Source organism: Pagrus major, chromosome 10 (genome assembly GCF_040436345.1).
Source record: "Pagrus major chromosome 10, Pma_NU_1.0".
Taxonomy (NCBI): domain Eukaryota; kingdom Metazoa; phylum Chordata; class Actinopteri; order Spariformes; family Sparidae; genus Pagrus; species Pagrus major.
Window position 1 is genome coordinate 6,928,241 of NC_133224.1, and position 17,077 is coordinate 6,945,317.

Sequence of the window (17,077 nt, forward strand, 5' to 3'; positions counted from 1 at the left end):
AACTAACAGTTTGAGTCAAGCACTGAGAACAAAACCAAAGAAGCCAACCAATCAGAGGTGGAGTAGGGTGGGTAAAGCCAGTCTGTCTACTTGAGCAGTATAATTGCACCCTTTGCTGTTCAAACAGAACAATACAATGATGAGAAGAGATAGTAGAATATTTATATTTATTTCCTTTGATGGATCCATGAACTTTACAAGCAAAATAATGTGATAGGTTAGGAGATATAGTCACAGTATTATTTTATCACAATATAGCAGAATTCAGTATATTGTTACAACCCTAATAATAAGTGAATGAAGAAGGTGTCAATGCATAAATAAAGGCTCACAATTATTTTAATCACCAAGTTCTTCTATGTATCCAAATCTCTTCAAACACCAGTCAGGCACAATAGAAGTCCTCTGTTACTTTTGTTATGATTAGTGGGTGTTTGTAGTAGGAACCTGTGACCTGTAAGAAATGAGTCTTCTCTTCTCTTCTACTTCTATTATTTAAAATTCTGCATATTACAACTTAAAATGCATTGTTGAGTTCTGACAGAAATAACTGAAAGAAATGAATTTACCCTCCATGCTAAGACTGCCAGAATATGTGAATGTTTTCTATTTCTTTTCTTAGTTTGGGCATTAGTTTACTCCTTCACTTGTTGCACAACAGTTGGGAGTGTGTGTGCATATTGTTCATAAAGCTCATACAAAGTTCACCTCAAGCTTGGACACATGCATCCCAAACAACACTAAGCCTACAACCAGCGGGAAACCCCTTTGTTCAAGTCTAGACACTTCTCAGAGGTGAGATCATTTTCACATCAAAATAATGTTTTATAAATAACTACTTATATGTGCTTTTGTGCAAAAGGCATTCTTAAGATCAGATTTGATGTTAAGTCTGTTTTATTAATGAGGCCCAACAGGCGCAGAGTGGCTGTCGGGAGCACTGTGAGATAACACCATCATCAGCTCAAAATGTTGTTTGGTTTATAACCAAACTAATGACATTCAACTAATGACATCAGCCTCAACTTCACTTTGTGTCATGTGCTAATTATCATCGCGCTAACATGCTAAACTGAGATGATTAACATGATAAACATTACACACACTTACCATCAGCATGTTAGTATGGCTGTAGACTCTTAGTTTAGTTTTACTCTTTAGATCTTTAAAATCCTCCATAAACATTTAAAATAAACATGTTAGGGTTCTCTATGAAATTGTTTTAATTAACTGACTGCACCATTCATAAATTGAAAACAATAAGAGCATGTTTTTCATAGGTTTTTATTGACTGTTCATATATGATGATACATTTTAATCCAAAAGGAACCACAACTTGTACAGGAGCATCAGAAGCATGTCAAAAACATTATGTACATACATCACTCTGGTCAGCGTTTGCAAGAGGAAACACTGATCAATGTTTTAATGGAGACAGAAATACAACTGACACTGTACACTGGTTTGATTAAAATATTTTTAAAGTTCTTATCTATGAATGCTGTTAAAAATGTTTGATCTTTGTGATTACAGTTTACAGAAGTGACAGCCTGGTGCTGTGGTTAGCTTGTGAAACAGGAAAAAGCTAATAAAAGTTTGAAGCTCAGACAAAGTACAACCTATGACATATCACATCTGAATAAACATAATTAAATCAGTGGTTAAAGATTTAAATCTGAAGAGAGATTGTTCATGAAGAAATCTCTCCAGCTCTCTCACACCTCGTGGCTCATTACAGGTTTCAAAAATGTTTAAACTTCGGCTGCGATGAATTTGCTTCATCTAAGACGGATTGGGCTTCATTCTTGACAACCCCAGCTTCCTGTGGTGTGTCTGCTCTTTTACGTATAATAGATCCTATCACACCTGCTATCACTGCTCCTACTACACCAGCTGCCACTGCAACTGTGCTGAATGACACTGAAAATCCAAAACTCGCTGCGACACGTACAATGCCTATTCCAATGACTGCCAATATGATCAAATGCTTCTTAAATACTCTGCCCTTAGCCCGATCTCTGAGCAGCATCTCAGTGGTGTAGCAGCTTCCATTGTTTTCCTTCACCATCTTGTCTAACGTCTTGAGCAGCTCCTCCACCTGGAACTGGTTGCTCCTGTACTCATGCTCTGTTTTTTCTTTCCAGTATCTATTGTCGGTGATGTGGCATCGGCCTCCACACTTCTTCACCAGATCCCTCAGAATCTTATTCTTGCAGACAAAATCCTCAATTGTCTGTCCTTCAGGGAGCTGGTCACCATGAGTGAAGACAACTGTGGCATATTTGAAAGCTTCTTCAGAGAAGTATTCTTGTATTTTGTTCATTCCAACCTGCTCCTGCTCTGTGAATATGTCTATTTTAAGCACAATGAGAAAAGCATGAGGCCCAGGAGCACACTCTGTGATACTCCTCACTATCTCAGGCTTCAGCTCCTCCTTAGATCTGTCTGTGTCAAAGAAGCCAGGAGTGTCGATCAGAGTGATGCTTCTTCCATTGACAGATCTGGTTTCTGCTCGACATTGTCTAGTCTCAGAGTTGAGAGTGTGGCTGATCTTGAAGAGTTCCTCTCCAAATATGGTGTTAGCCAGGCTGCTTCTCCCAGCTCCAGTTTTTCCCAAGATGACAATTCTCATTGTGTTTGACACTGAAAGAAAATAATGTCTATCACTAAGACTGTGCGTTTGTCATTTGGTTGTATTTGTATATCAGAAATTACACATGAGCTCAGTTTCAATAAAAAATCCTCATTGGTCAAAAATCACCAAATCAGATACTACAAGGATCACAAACAGGTGAACGGGACGATCAGCACCCCCTAAAACTGAGAAGCTGTCGCCTGAATGTTTTCACACTTTTCTTTATTATTGGGAAAAAGTTACTGATTTGTTTGGGTCGGAGGACCTTTGCTAATGTTAGAACAGAGTCAATCACTGGACAGAGCTTGAATTAATCAGTATAAACTTCAGTATTGCTTATAAATATAAGAGCATTATAATTCACATTATGTAGCAAAAGAAAAAGAAGGAGGATAATGGCATGGCAGCCAGAGTGTAGTGCCTCTGCACTGTAAAAAATGATTCAACACAAAACAACAACATCAAGTTTCTGTATCTTAAGACTCAATGTGCAGTAATCAGTCCTGCAGAAAGAAAATTAACTTACTGTCAGCCATGTTGTCCAAAGTGAGGAACCTGTGGAGCGTCAATCAGTCAGAGTAACGAGGCTGCCAGTGTGCATGTGAATGTGATTCCTGTTTCTTCTTGGAGTTTGTTTGCCACGTTCACTTCCTTATTGAAGTGCAAAAAAAAAAAAAAAAGGAGCACCCTTTAGAGTTTGTGTTCATGCACGTCCATTGTGAGTGTTTGACTACACGATATAAACTCATGACACTAACCTCATGTTTTAGGTTCAATGATAATCTGATTGTGAAAACACAAACACGTTGGACTTATTTTCATCAGTTGCATGTACCAGCACTGGTATGTGGTTTATCTGATATTGTCATGTTGGTTTTGTTCCGCAGAAAGAAATTAACCTACTGTCCAGTCTTTGTCAGAGCAATCAACACTCCCATGTAACATTTTCCTGATAACATTCACATGTTAACAATAGATTGTTTTATCTGTCACAAAGGCTACATTCTCTGGATAGTTAAGATAAACATCTCACTCTTCATTACGACCTGTGGCTTGCTCATCTACTCTGCAGGTATGGTGCAGCCAATGAAAAAAAACACATGTAGCTCTCATATCTATCTACAGAAGGGGTGAGATGCATTGTTGAGTTCTGACAGAAATAACTGAAAGAAATTAACTTACCAGCCATGTTGTCAAAATTAAAGTACAGGACTGGCAGAGTATGTGATGTTTTTTTTTAATCTTTCCTGAGTTCGGGCACTTCTTCGCTCCTTCACATGTTGCACAACAGATGAAATGATCTTTTTTTTCTTTTTAAAAATCATGTGATGTTCCATCACATGTTTTAGATTGAATGATAATCTGATCTTTCAATCAATCTTTTGTCGATACTGAAACAATCATGTCACGACCGAAACTTCACCACATTTTGGTGGTGACAGTTTTAGTTAATCTTGAGCCTATATCTCAACGCATAGCTAGCTGCTTTAATTGAAAATAACAGATGTTTTGTAGTGATGTTCCTCCCAGTTATACTCTGATTTTCAGACTTTTGAACACATTCACTTCAAAGTGATGGGACCTATTCAACACAGACATACTTCTTGATCAAAAATGTCAGGGTGAGGCTATAATCAGTCTCAGACAGTGGACTAAAACTTCTGACAGTGACATGAAAATGCTGAACATTTTTTAAAAATAAAGCTTGATGATTGAAAAATTTAAATACAATGTCTATTTGGTTAAATTTCCCTTGCAAAAAAAAATCAAAAAGATGTTTTTAAAAACAAGAATATAAAAACTGACAAAAAATTATTTAAGTATTAAATTCGGTAGAATGGGCCTACCATGGATGGAAGGATCCTTTAGCACTGACAAAAAAAATCATACTTAATTATTCTGTCTGTCTTTTTAACCTTGGCGACCCTGTTTAACCTCAGCAGCTTTGGCAGCAGCTCCACCACATTCCTCAAACACTTCACAGAAAATTCTATCTGTCTCATCACATCTATCTGCGTCAAAGGAACCAAAAGGCCTGATGGTAGAGGAGATTGAAGCTACTTTTTACACCCAGTCCACCACATTTCGGCAAATGTTGTACGTTTTACTCCCTTACCATCATTTAATAACTTTAGTTACTTTTAGTCAGCTTTTTTCATTTTCCATCACCATCGCGTTGATCGTCTTGAGCAGCTCCTCCACATGACGCTGGTTGCTCCTGTATTCATTCTTTGGTTTTTCTTTCCAGTATCTATTGTCAATGATGTGGCACCGGCCTCCACACTTCTTAACCATTCTTAGTCATAGGGACCAAATCTTCAATCATCTGTCCTATTTTTTACAACAACTTTATTGACATTTGCAGTACAGGGAAATGACAGACACACATCTGCACATACAAAGCAGCTCCAGAATTAAACATAAAACATGGGCATTGTGAGAAAATAATTAATTATGATTGAAAAAATAACATTTTAAACATTTCATTTTTTGGGGGTCATTTTATGAATTAAGAGAAATAGTTCGGGGGCATGAATCAGGCACTTTTATATTTCATATATCATGTTATTTTTCATTTACTGTATGTGATATTTCCCTTTAGATTGTCCCTCTCTTAAAATCATGTGACCATTTGTTGATCCCAACATTCGTCTATCTAACTTTATCCAACTAGTTAAACACCCCTTTAGTGTTCAGTGGTTATGGATTTGCACGGAAATGGTTGTATAAGAAAAGTAAAAAAAATAGTACAGCCCACCTTCAAGAGCTGCAGTTGCTTGCTTTGTTTTCTCGTAATCGAAACTTTGATTTGCATGGAAGGTGTCGGGAGGGTGATGGCTGCACCTTTTCATAGCTGTTTAGGGTGGTGACTGTGGTTTACAAGGTGTGACAAGGTGCAGGTTCAAAAGAATGCTATTTTAATTGGCAACAGCTGTTTCTATCTTGAGAAGTATCTGGCTGTAGACAATAGTTGGGTACTCTACTCTTCTGGCTCAGCTGCATTTTTGACGGGTATGGAATAACACATGTTGTGCCAAAAGTAGAGAAGACTATTGGCAACAGGTAAATATTCAGCGACAATAGAGGTGATGCTGCACCTGTTCATACCTTTTTCAGGTGGAGTGTTTTGTCTGAAACAGAACAGGCAGAAAGGAATTTTTTTATCTGTTTGTTTTGGCAGCATCCGTACCCAAGTGCTGGGAATCCACTGTACAATCAAACAGACTGAAAACAAAAAGGCCTTTGTGTTTAAAGTTTCGTCAGTAGCCAGATTACTTCTTTTTGATAAGTGTAGGAATGGTTCTTAGTTTTTTCTTGTCTTTAAGAATATTACAAAATAAAAATGACTGTGCAACTTTTGGGAACCTTAAGAATTGAGATTAAAGCCTGCTTCAAAACACGTTGTAAAACCTAAAGGTGAAAATTCAGAAACTATCCATCTTCGTCATGCTGATGGAAAGTCAGGGGAAGTTTTCTAGTCTCCAGAACATTTCTGAAGCCTCACAACAAAAGTGTTGTAGCATTCTCCTAAACAATTGATGTAGATGGGGATTTGACACAACCAAAAAAGACAGTTCGTCCGGCGTAATCCTAGTCTCTGGAACCCCAAAGATCCCAAATTGATTTGAAAAGACGTCAACACACGGTTGTACTACTCTTTAAAAAAAGGGGGAAAATCAAATCTTTTCAAATCAATGTTCCGACTTGGATAACGCCAAACATGCTGTGAGGAACCATTTCATGGGTTTTTGGGGTTTTTTTGTAGTTGATTTTTTTACATGTACATTTTTACAAGTCCTCATCTACTTCAGTTGTTTAGGAGAATCCTGCAACGCTGTTTTGCTGTGAAGCTCCAGAAATATTTTGTGGACTGCGAAAGTTCATCTGTCTTTCCATCAGCATGAGGGTGAGTAGATAATGACTTAATTTTTATTTTTGGGTGAACAAATTCTTAAATATGTGTCTCTGACTCTGTAGTCTGGCGAAAGGTTGATTTGCATAATTTCTTCTGTCCAGCCTTAAAGGTTTAAGTTAGCATGTAGCCAACAAACCAATAAGACCAAAACTAATATATGTTTCCGTCCCTCTCTCAATACTTTCTGACTTCCCTACCACATTTGGAGAAAATAAGTTAATAAGCTATCAAGCTTTGGCCTCACAGATAATACTTGTTTGTAAAATTAATTGTTGTTTCTTGTCTTAAAATAAAATGTATCTATAAGAAAACAGGAGTGTTGTTGGTCTTATACTTCAACATTACATGTGAATGTGAAAAAAGAAACAACTGAAATAAAGACATGTGACCAATCAGCTTTTTTTTATTATTGTTGCACATAACATTTATGGCAAAGGGTCACATATTAACAAAGAAATTTCAATCATCACCATTAAACAGTACACCATTGATTCAGCATTGTACTCCCACAAAGCTGCAATAAAAACAAATTAAAAACAGTCTTCACTTTTAGTCTCTTTTAAGCAGTGAGTCAAGCTTTCGCAATTCTCATAATGCAACACAAAAATAACCCCAATGATGTGATGAAACTGAAACTCAAGTGAAATGCACATGTACAATTGGTAGCATACCCCTTTAAAACACTGTACAGTCATAGAGAACCACCCAAAAATCAAAAGTCAGCCATTATCTGCCTAAATAGCCGAAGTAGATGGGGACAGCCAAAAATAAAACATTATCTGGCATATTTCAAGTCTTTGGAAGACAAAACTGGACACATTTTGTGCTTCAGTTGTTCAGGAGGAGGCTGCAGCGCTGACTGAATTTTCATTTATGGGGTGAACTTGTCCTTTAGGATCATTAATCAAATTGAGTCTGTCAGAAACACACTTGTATTTCCAATTTTGATACTTTTTCTAAATATATTTTGCCACTCAATTTACTTTTGATTCACTTGAAATTTTAATAAAAGTAATCGCAGTGGTTAGCTTTGTGATTTGACACAAGGACTTCTGTACAGTAAGAATTCAAAGTTGACAAACTAGTTAAACCTTAAACCCCTACATTTTATAGCTTGCCTGTTTTAAGTGCCTCTGGATTGCTGTTTTTTATTTGATTCAGTGTTCAGTCAAATGGATTCCAAGGATTGTATATTCTTTCAAACAAATCAAAAAGGTTGGCCATGACAGATTCAAGTGTGTATTCAAATGTCTCTTGTGTGATTTCCTTCTCAGCGACCTCTACCATTGTACTGGCTGGCTCGACTACTGCTTTTTCTACCACATCTCCCAGTTGTGTCCAAACTTCTTCAAGTGGTGCTTCTGTTAATACCTCCACACCTTTTAAATAGATCAACACTGCTGAGACAGTCGCAACTCCTCCAGCTATGAACGTGAAACCCATTAAACCTCTGAACCATGTTTGTAGTGCGCTGCCCACCCGCTTCTTAAAGACGTTGATTTTAGCCTGGTGTCTGATCTCTTCCTCTGTCATGTGTCCTGATGGCTTTCCGATGCGCTCCACCTCTGTCAGTATTGCGTTCTCCATTTCTTGTAGCATCTCATTGGTGTAGTATCCTCCATTGTTCGCCATCGCCATCTTCTCTATGGTGTTGAGCAGCTCTGCCACCTGGAACTGGTTGCTCCTGTATTCATCCCCTTGGCTGCTTTTCCAGTATCTATTATCAACGATGCAGCAACGGCCTCCGCACTTCTTCACCAGGTCATTCAGACCCCCACTTTGATCCACATACTGCTCAATTTTCATCCCTTCAGACAGCTGGTCACCGTGAGTGAAGACGACCACGGCATATTTTAGAGCATCTTCAGAGAAACATTGGCATATTTTGTTGATGACTTCCTGCTCGTGCTCTGTGAATTTCTCCACTTTGAGCACAATGAGAAAAGCATGAGGCCCAGGAGCACACTCTGTGATACACCTCACCATCTCAGGCTTCATCTCCTCCTCAGACCTCCCCGCATCAAAGAAACCAGGCATGTCGATCAGAGTGATGCTCCTTCCATTGAGAGACTTGGTTTCGGCTTGTGAACAGTGTGTTTTCAAGTCATTAAAATGGTTTATTTGGAATTTGGCTTCTCCAAAGATGGTGTCAGCCAGGCTGCTTTTTCCAGCTCCAGTTTTCCCCAGTAGGACGATCCTCCTGGTGTTTGGCACTAGAAGAGAATAACTTTGTATCATTAAATTGGTACATTTATCTCTTTGGCTTTGGTCCAGACTTTCATCCAAACCAAAATGGTCCACACCAAACAGCTGAACGTTGGTCCGACTGAAAGAGGTGGTCTCAGTCCGGATCAAACTCCACCATGGTTTAAGCGTTGACTGATGAGAAGCACATTTACTTTTTATCAAGAACTAAATTGCTTGTTTCCTTTATGTAAAATTTTATATTGTTTGTTTTACGTTTGTTGCTTGTTCTGTTATGTGAAACCTTTTATGTTGCTGTCTTGTCCAGGACTCTCTGGTAATAAAGAATCTCAATGGGAATAGTCCTGGTAAAATAAAGGTTGAATAAAGAGATTCAAAAATGCTACAAGCATGGCACTACACTGGGGTTAGGGGATGCTATAGCCACGTCGCAAATCCGTTTAGCTCCAGCTACACCCCCTCAAGCATTTTATAGTATTTTTATAAAGACATATGTAAAGGTTAATAAGTACCCAAGTATTTTTTGAAATAGAAATACAATTGCTAAGATTGATTGATTGAAGATTGGAATGAATGAACATTTTATTGCTGCATTTTGGATATATTTTGTTGTTGGTGCTATTAGTGAGAAAAATCTTACAAATAGGACCTTTAGTTGTGGCTGCACGAGTGCTGACCTGTGCTGGAGTTGTTCACCCTTAGCACCAGCAGAGAAAAAATCCTTGCATCAGCCGTGGTTAAGGATGATTACTCAGTGTGAAATAAGGCTAATTACAGAAAAACAGTCAGACAGAACTTTCCTGGATTTTATATGTTTTAGGATTTTGATAGTATATTCAGTACATGTGGGGTCACAGTTTACTATTTTGTTTGAGAATAAATTAATATAACACACAGTAAGACACCAGAGCTACCTGACAGGTGCACATAAGGGGTTAACTCCTAATTCTAATCATTCTGATAAGCTCATGGATAAAAAATGAAAAAATGAATTCGGATGCGTCAAGTTAGAAATACATTATAGGAAAACAGAATATTATTATCTAAATGTGATTCTGCTACTAGGTGATTCATAAGGTTCCGTCAGAGCTTAAATTATGTAAAAAAAAAAAATGAAACAAAAAAAAAGAAGAAAAAAAAGAAACCTTTCCGAGTAAAATATATTAAAAGACAGCAACAAAAATGTTTTGAAATACTTATTTTGAGTTTTAAGAATGCCACATTGGTTTGAACAACAGTATTTGGTGCTCATTGTTGACACAACAGCTGATTAAAAAAATAAGTGCAACTTACCGTCCATGCTGTCGAAAGCAGACAACTACAAAAATCCCTCAGATCCACGCTGCGTCTCGAGGCGAGTCTTTTCTGCTGCTCTCCTGCTCTGACTTGCCTCTCGCACTGTTTTCTTTCTACCCGTCTGACTTGTTTCCTGGCTGCACGCTGCCGGATTGTTCAACACAAGTTGCACATGTTTTCACACAATAACACCAGTATTGATATTAATAATGGTCACAAAATGTGTCAGATAGTAATAATTTCATTCTGAAAATGATGTCCAGTTTTGATTAAAATCTTTGATTTTACTTTGACCGTGTCATGCACAGTTGAGAGCCAACAGATGTGTCAACATGTCTTTATGAACATGTGGCTATGACAATTGGAAAAAAAGGGGATTATTTTTTACATTTTAATACAAAAAATCATGTCATTTATTCCAAAGTCTCCACTTGTGTTTTCAAAATGAAATGTAGAGCCTTGATTTTCTGTCTCCCTCATTGTTTCATTTCTCAAGATATGAAACACTGACTCATACAAGTCAGGCAGTAGAAGCAGAAAACAAAACTTAAGCTGACCTCTCATCGGCATGAGGGCGAGTAGATAATGAGTGAATTTTAATTTCTATGGGAATTTCAGAGGTGTTTCTCTTGTTACTTAAAGCAAAAAACAACAGGGAATCTATACAATTCCACAGTAAGTGGTTTGTGTTATTTTGTGGTAAACGTCAATAAGAAAAAAGGCTCGTATTTTGCTGTTTAAAGCTCAGCTGGACTAAAATCTTGCTCGCAAATGGAGTTAAATGTGATAGCAACAGTAACTCAATGCCTCTGGGTCTTTTAATTAACAGTAAGCTGTTCAGCTGTTGGGATGAAAGGTAATATTTTCATGAAAGAAGGAGACTTGAAAACACATGAAGAATTAGAAGGAGATTTATTGTTGAATAACTGTAACAAAGATCAAAAAAACAAGTTTGACACAATATTTCTTTTCTAGAAGTTCTTCATTGATCGCATGTGAACTCACTTAAAATAACACTCCCACTATCTCCAAATCCGTCTCAGGTTAAAAATGAATTTAACATACATGTACATTCCATTGTGTCACACATCAACCATTGTCAGAAGACATATCCCCAGGAGAGGTTACACAAACACCCTTCAGGAATAAACCATGCAGGAGGCCCACAGACATAAGTTTTCCCCCTACACACATATTAATGTTGCATCTATTTTTGTTAAGCTTCATACGCAAGAATGACATATCAAAATAATAAAGGGACATTAGAGAATTTCCCTCACACGCTGCTCGTTAGCGATTGCTTTACCAACAAGTAAAGCTATCTGTCCAGAGATGAGACAAAGCAGCTGAAAGACAGTAGACAAGACAATATTTTCTCCATAAAACATGATCTAAAGCACTGAAAAAAAGTCAAAAAGTTGTGTTTTTTTAACAGTAATCTGAGGCTCAGTCCTCAAAAAGACTCCCCTGACAGTGTCCATCCATGGCAGCGTCATAAAAATTGAGTGTTTATTAGACGTAAAACTATTATACACCACCAAGTGCAGGATGAGTCAAAAAATTGTTTTCCACGAAATAACTCTAAAATACAATTAAGAATACCATCTTACAACTTTTTTTGCCGTTGTTGGGTTAGATAGTAGCATCTAGGTGAGAGAAAGAGCAAGATGTGATCAAAACACTTAAAGCAACATTATTCAGAAATCTGCATTTTGTTCAATTTGCCCCCCCCCCCCCCCACACAGTTTTTGGTGCAACACCACAGTCGTGGTGGACACAGTGTGGACACCATTCACCCTTTTACAAGACACTGTACCATCAAAATGATTTTGAAGTTGTTATTTTAAGCTAAAAAGTTACATAATGTTGATGTTAACATCGATTTTAACTTCATGGGAACTTTGAACTGCTTTTTACTTTACAAAAGTGTGCTTCACTCTGCTGCATCTATTGCACCGATGCATCTGCTCCTCTTGCTGCTCCCATTGCTACTCCTAGGCCTAATGCTGTTGTCTCGTTCCATACTTTCTCACCAAGGAAAAGTCCCAGCATTGCTCCTGATGTAAAGCATGGCCTTGACACTTTCAAGACATGCGCAGCAAACACAATTTTCGCCTGCTGTCTGATTGCTTCCTTTGACATGTCTGCAGAAGACAGTTTGCGTTCTTCCTCTTGTATTTTCTTCTCAGATGCCTGCAGCATCTCATTGGTATAGTAGCCTCCTTTGTTTGCCTCAGTCATTTTGTCTATTGTCTTGAGTAGCTCCTCCACCTGAAACTGGTTGCTCCTGTATTCATGTTTTAGTTTTTCTTTCCAGTACCTATTATCAATGACATGGCACCGACCTCCACACTTCTTCACCAGATCACGCACATGTTCACTTTGATCTACAAATTCCTCAATCTTCTGTCCTTCCCGGAGATCGTCACCATGAGTAAAGAGAACTGTGGCATATTTGAAAGCTTTTTCAGAGAAATATTGCTGCATTTTCTTTATAACATCCTGCTCCTGCTTTGTGAATTTCTCAATTTTAAGCACAAGGAGAAAAACATGAGGCCCAGGAGCAGACTCTGTGATACACCTCACTATCTCGGCCTTCATGTCCTCCTCACACTCCCTTGTGTCAAAAAACCCAGGCGTGTCGATCCACGTGATGATTCTTCCATTGACAGATCTGGTTTCCGCTTGACATTTGCTCGTTCCTGATTCGGGTGAATCGTCTGTCTTGAACACAGTCTGTCCAAAGATGGTGTTGGCGAGGCTGCTCTTCCCAGCTCCAGTTTTTCCCAAGACCACAATCCTCCTTGTTGCTGCTAGAAGACAATAAAGACTCCGGGTCAGCGATGTACATGTTAATCTGCTCACACACACACACACACACACACACACACACACACACACACACACACACACACACACACACACACATAATACTACTACTACTACTACTACTACTACTTTAAGTGCTGTAAGGAAAGTTATCAATTTCCACAGTGGACATTAATGGGTTGATAACACTCTCATTTAAAAGAATAGTTATTAAAAGATTTTAACGATTCAAACATTATTAAACACTCATGAATGCAACAACACATCACATGAGAAATTAAAAAAAACACACAAACCTCCTATGAATGTTGATTCTGGCACAATTATTAAACTTTCTGTCTGTAGAATAACTAAAAAAAAAAAGAAATAACCAAAACTTACCGTCCATGCTTCCAAAATTAGAAATCAGTGCAGAGGATGTTGCAACTGCGTCTTTTCTTCTGTCTTGCTTCGGTTTGCCACTCACTTTCCTTTTTCCACCTGCTTGACTTGTTCCTTGGCAGCAGAATGGAGCATATCACACAATGCAATTCTATTTTTGTACAAGTGTAAGCATTAATAACAAGCTCCGGCTGTGTTGTCAATGCCAAAAAAAAGCTACAGAGCTTAAAGATGTTATGCAGCATGTGAATTATTGTGCTTATTTCAGTCTCGTAGCTTAAAATAGCAACAATGTTCAAAGAAATGCTGCAAAAGTGACCCAGAGGGTGCTCTTACTGTGGAGATAACTTAATAAAGTGCCCTGTAGGGTGCCCCATCGCGTACAGCTGGTGTACAGCCCTTTTTAGTTTGTTTTTTTCATAAACACAAAACAATTGCATTACATTTATGCAGCAACTGTTGCAGTTGAACTATTAAAAAATTATAATTTGTGTCCTTTTTTTAAACAGTTGTTTTTAACAATAGTTATAATAACCTTAACTCATACAGCTCCTTTCAAAACACAGTTAAGAAGTTAAGAAACGCTATATAAAACTGAATAAAACCCAAAGCAAATAAAAAAGCTAAAATCAATTAAAACTAAACACAAAGAGAGTAAAACAGAATGTCATAAAGCAAATAAAATCACACTCATAAACTGTAAATGCGTGCGCAAAGTTACACAGCCACACCTATTTTTATCTAGTGCTCATGAAAATACTGAAAATAAAATTAACTAAAGACTATAGGCAGTCTGTTTACTTCATCACATGAAGCCATGGTTGTTCATGCTACTCACACTCACAGGTCAGACTCCATCATAAAGGACCTTTATGTGACAAATCCAACCTTTCATGATCTTATTGAGTACAAACCCTGATTTATAAAGTATTCATAGCTACACTGAGTGAAATCTTTACCTCCATGAGGGAAAAGTGAGCATAGCTGAAAATGAATCACAGACTTTCATGGATGTGTTTTTCCTGAAACTCCTCATCATAGAGTTTCTATTCTTCTTCAGTGTCTTCTTCAGCTAATGTTGCTATGTGCCTCCATCTAGAGGTCGCTGAAATATGTATAATAATAATATAATATAATGACTTTATGATTCCCTGTCCTGTCATACAGCACGATTTGTCCAATACTTTTTTATGATCAAATACCTGCAAAACTAATGACATCTGCCTTAACTGTATTTTATTTTGTGCTAATAATCAAATGCTAAACTAAGATGATGATCATGGTAAACATCAGACCTACTAGACATCAGCATATTAGCTTTATCATTGTGTGTGTTAGCATGCTGACATTAGCTGTGCCTACATACAGCCTCTTGTTTTACTCTTTACAGTTACTGTATCTTTGATAAACATGTTTGATTTACTCTCTATGAAATTGTTGTAATTTTCTCAATGCACCACTCTTAAATTGATTACCTCACCAAGTAAAAACTAAGAAATGACATTTTTTCATAGGTTTCATTTTATTGATTGTTCATATTTGATGAGACATTGTAATCCACAAAGAAACAAAGCTGTTTTAGCATTAGCATCAGAATCCTGTCTAACAAAATGACATTGTTAACATACATTAAGTGATATTTTCTGGTTAGTTTTTCAGCAAGAAACAGTGATCAGTGTTTTAAGGGCAGACAGAAATACAGCCAACAATGTACAGTGGTCCAAATAATAAAACATTTTAAAAAATGAACACATCATACTGACAGTACGGTCAAAAAGACGGTTATACATCACATGTGAATAAACATGATAAGCTCTGAGAATAAAGGTTTTTTTTAGAACAAGAGGGAGATATGACTTTTTAATGCCGAATGATCTCTTCTTTGTTTAAGAGTCACAATATTAAAGGTGACAACTCTTTTTTGGCTCTGACATTTTGTCCACTGTATCCTTTGCTTTAGTATAGACAGATTGGGCTTCATTCTTGACGGCCTCTGCTGCCCTCTTTGTTGCCTCCCATGCTGTGTCTGCTCCTTCAGCTGCGCGATATCCTTCAATGCCTCCTTTCACTGCTCCTATTGCTGCAGATGCAATTATTCCGGTTACTACTGTTGCTGCTCCTAATGCTCCTGCTGCTCCATCTCTGGCTCCCACAGCTCTTCCAACAGTATCTGCTGTGTTGACTATAGTTGTTATTGATACAGTTTTTAAAGCTGTGATCACTACTCCAACCATCACTGTTACACCAAGCAAAGCTCCTATGAAAACACCTGTTCCAACACCTGCTAATCTGATCAAAACCTTATAGACTCTGTCCTTAGCCGTCTGTCTGATCTCTTCCTCTGTCATGTTTCCTATTAACAGTCTAATTTTTTCCTCCTCCTGTTTTATCATTCCCTCCACTTCTTGCAGCATCTCATTGGTGTAGCAGCTTCCATTATTTGCTGTCACCATCTTGTCTATTGTCTTGAGCAGCTCCTCCACCTGGAACTGGTTGCTCCTGTATTCATCCTTTGGTTTTTCTTTCCAGTATCTGTTGTCAATGACGTGGCACCGGCCTCCACACTTCTTCACCAGATCACTTATTAACCTATTCTTTGAGACAAAATCCTCAATTTTCTGGCCCTCAGGGAGCTGTTCACCATGAGTGAAGACAACTGTTGCATATTTGAAAGCTTCTTCAGAGAAGTATTCTTGTATTGTGTTGATGATTTCCTGCTCGTGCTTTGTGAATTTCTCCACTTTGAGCACAATGAGAAAAGCATGAGGCCCAGGAGCACACTCTGTGATACACTTCACTATCTCCTCCTTCAGCTCCTCCTCAGATCTGTCTGTGTCGAAGAAACCAGGAGTGTCGATCAGAGTGATGCTTCTCCCATTGACAGACTTGGTTTCTGCTTCACATTCTCTTGTTTCGGAGTTTGGATTGTGGCTGATCTTGAAGAGTTCCTCTCCAAATATGGTGTTAGCCAGGCTGCTTTTCCCAGATCCAGTTTTTCCCAAGATGACGATTCTCCTTCTGTTTGACACTGAAAGAGAATAATATCCATCACTATTACTGTATATTTGTCGTTGGGATTTCTTCATATACAAGAAGTTACATATGATCAAAGTTGTTAATGTTATAATATTGTGTATCTGATCTGACCTAAATTGATTAATACCCAAGTCAGTTAAATGTATATCTGACACAATGTAAAAACAGCTGTGAACTACGAAACTTGGCACACCAGACTTTTCAAAACTACTTTATCAAAATACTGAAGGATCCTGTGAAAAAACTATTAAACTGACAAGCTTAAATTAGTTTAACTGGAAGAATGCGACTTCTAAAAATCATAAACAATCTTTGGCAGAGTACAGATACCAGATAAAGGTTTGGGTTTACTTACGGCCCATGTTTTCAAAAGTGATGTGGCTGTGCAGTGAAGGTTAGAGTGAAAAGACTGCCTGTGAAAAGTTTCCAGTGTCTTCTTTGAGCTTGCATGCCAGTTTCACTTCCAGACTTGTTGCACAATTGATAAACTTCCAAAAGTGTGTTTACACACACGCCCATTTTGCACATCTCACACGGTATAACCAGAATCAAACAGAATTGTTCCATGACAAGTTTTTTGTAAAATAAGTAGGCCACCAAGGACAAAACAAAGAAAGCCTACGACTGTCAGCTAAAACCTTATTTGGTCTGAATTATTTACTACTGCAGATAATGATGATGTTTATCAAATCCACAAAAAACATGAAATAATTAAGGAAACATCTTCTGTGGAGGCTCACATTCACCCCCGCCCTAGGTAGCCTGAAGCAATATGAACA

The 17,077-nt window shown here is 37.8% G+C and overlaps 4 protein-coding genes across 4 annotated transcripts; all 4 read right to left on the minus strand.

Annotated features, from left to right (window-relative positions):
• Positions 1-1,741: 1,741 nt before the first annotated feature.
• Positions 1,742-3,171, minus strand: LOC141004101 (GTPase IMAP family member 7-like). Its single transcript, XM_073475597.1, has 2 exons — positions 3,158-3,171; positions 1,742-2,627 (listed from the first exon to the last, which is right to left on the minus strand). Exons 1-2 carry the CDS (start codon positions 3,169-3,171, stop codon positions 1,742-1,744), a joined length of 900 nt encoding a protein of 299 aa, XP_073331698.1.
• A 4,544-nt stretch (positions 3,172-7,715) lies between these two features.
• On the minus strand, positions 7,716-8,789 carry LOC141004102 (GTPase IMAP family member 7-like). Its single transcript, XM_073475598.1, has one exon. The coding sequence runs from the start codon at positions 8,787-8,789 to the stop codon at positions 7,716-7,718; it is 1,074 nt and encodes a 357-aa protein (XP_073331699.1).
• A 3,210-nt stretch (positions 8,790-11,999) lies between these two features.
• On the minus strand, positions 12,000-13,269 carry LOC141004103 (GTPase IMAP family member 7-like). Its single transcript, XM_073475599.1, has 2 exons — positions 13,263-13,269; positions 12,000-12,865 (listed from the first exon to the last, which is right to left on the minus strand). The coding sequence occupies exons 1-2, from the start codon at positions 13,267-13,269 to the stop codon at positions 12,000-12,002; spliced, it is 873 nt and encodes a 290-aa protein (XP_073331700.1).
• Positions 13,270-15,163: 1,894 nt separating this feature from the next.
• On the minus strand, positions 15,164-16,348 carry LOC141004104 (GTPase IMAP family member 7-like). The gene has a single exon (XM_073475601.1). It carries the CDS (start codon positions 16,346-16,348, stop codon positions 15,164-15,166), a length of 1,185 nt encoding a protein of 394 aa, XP_073331702.1.
• Between the last annotated feature and the right edge of the window lie 729 nt (positions 16,349-17,077).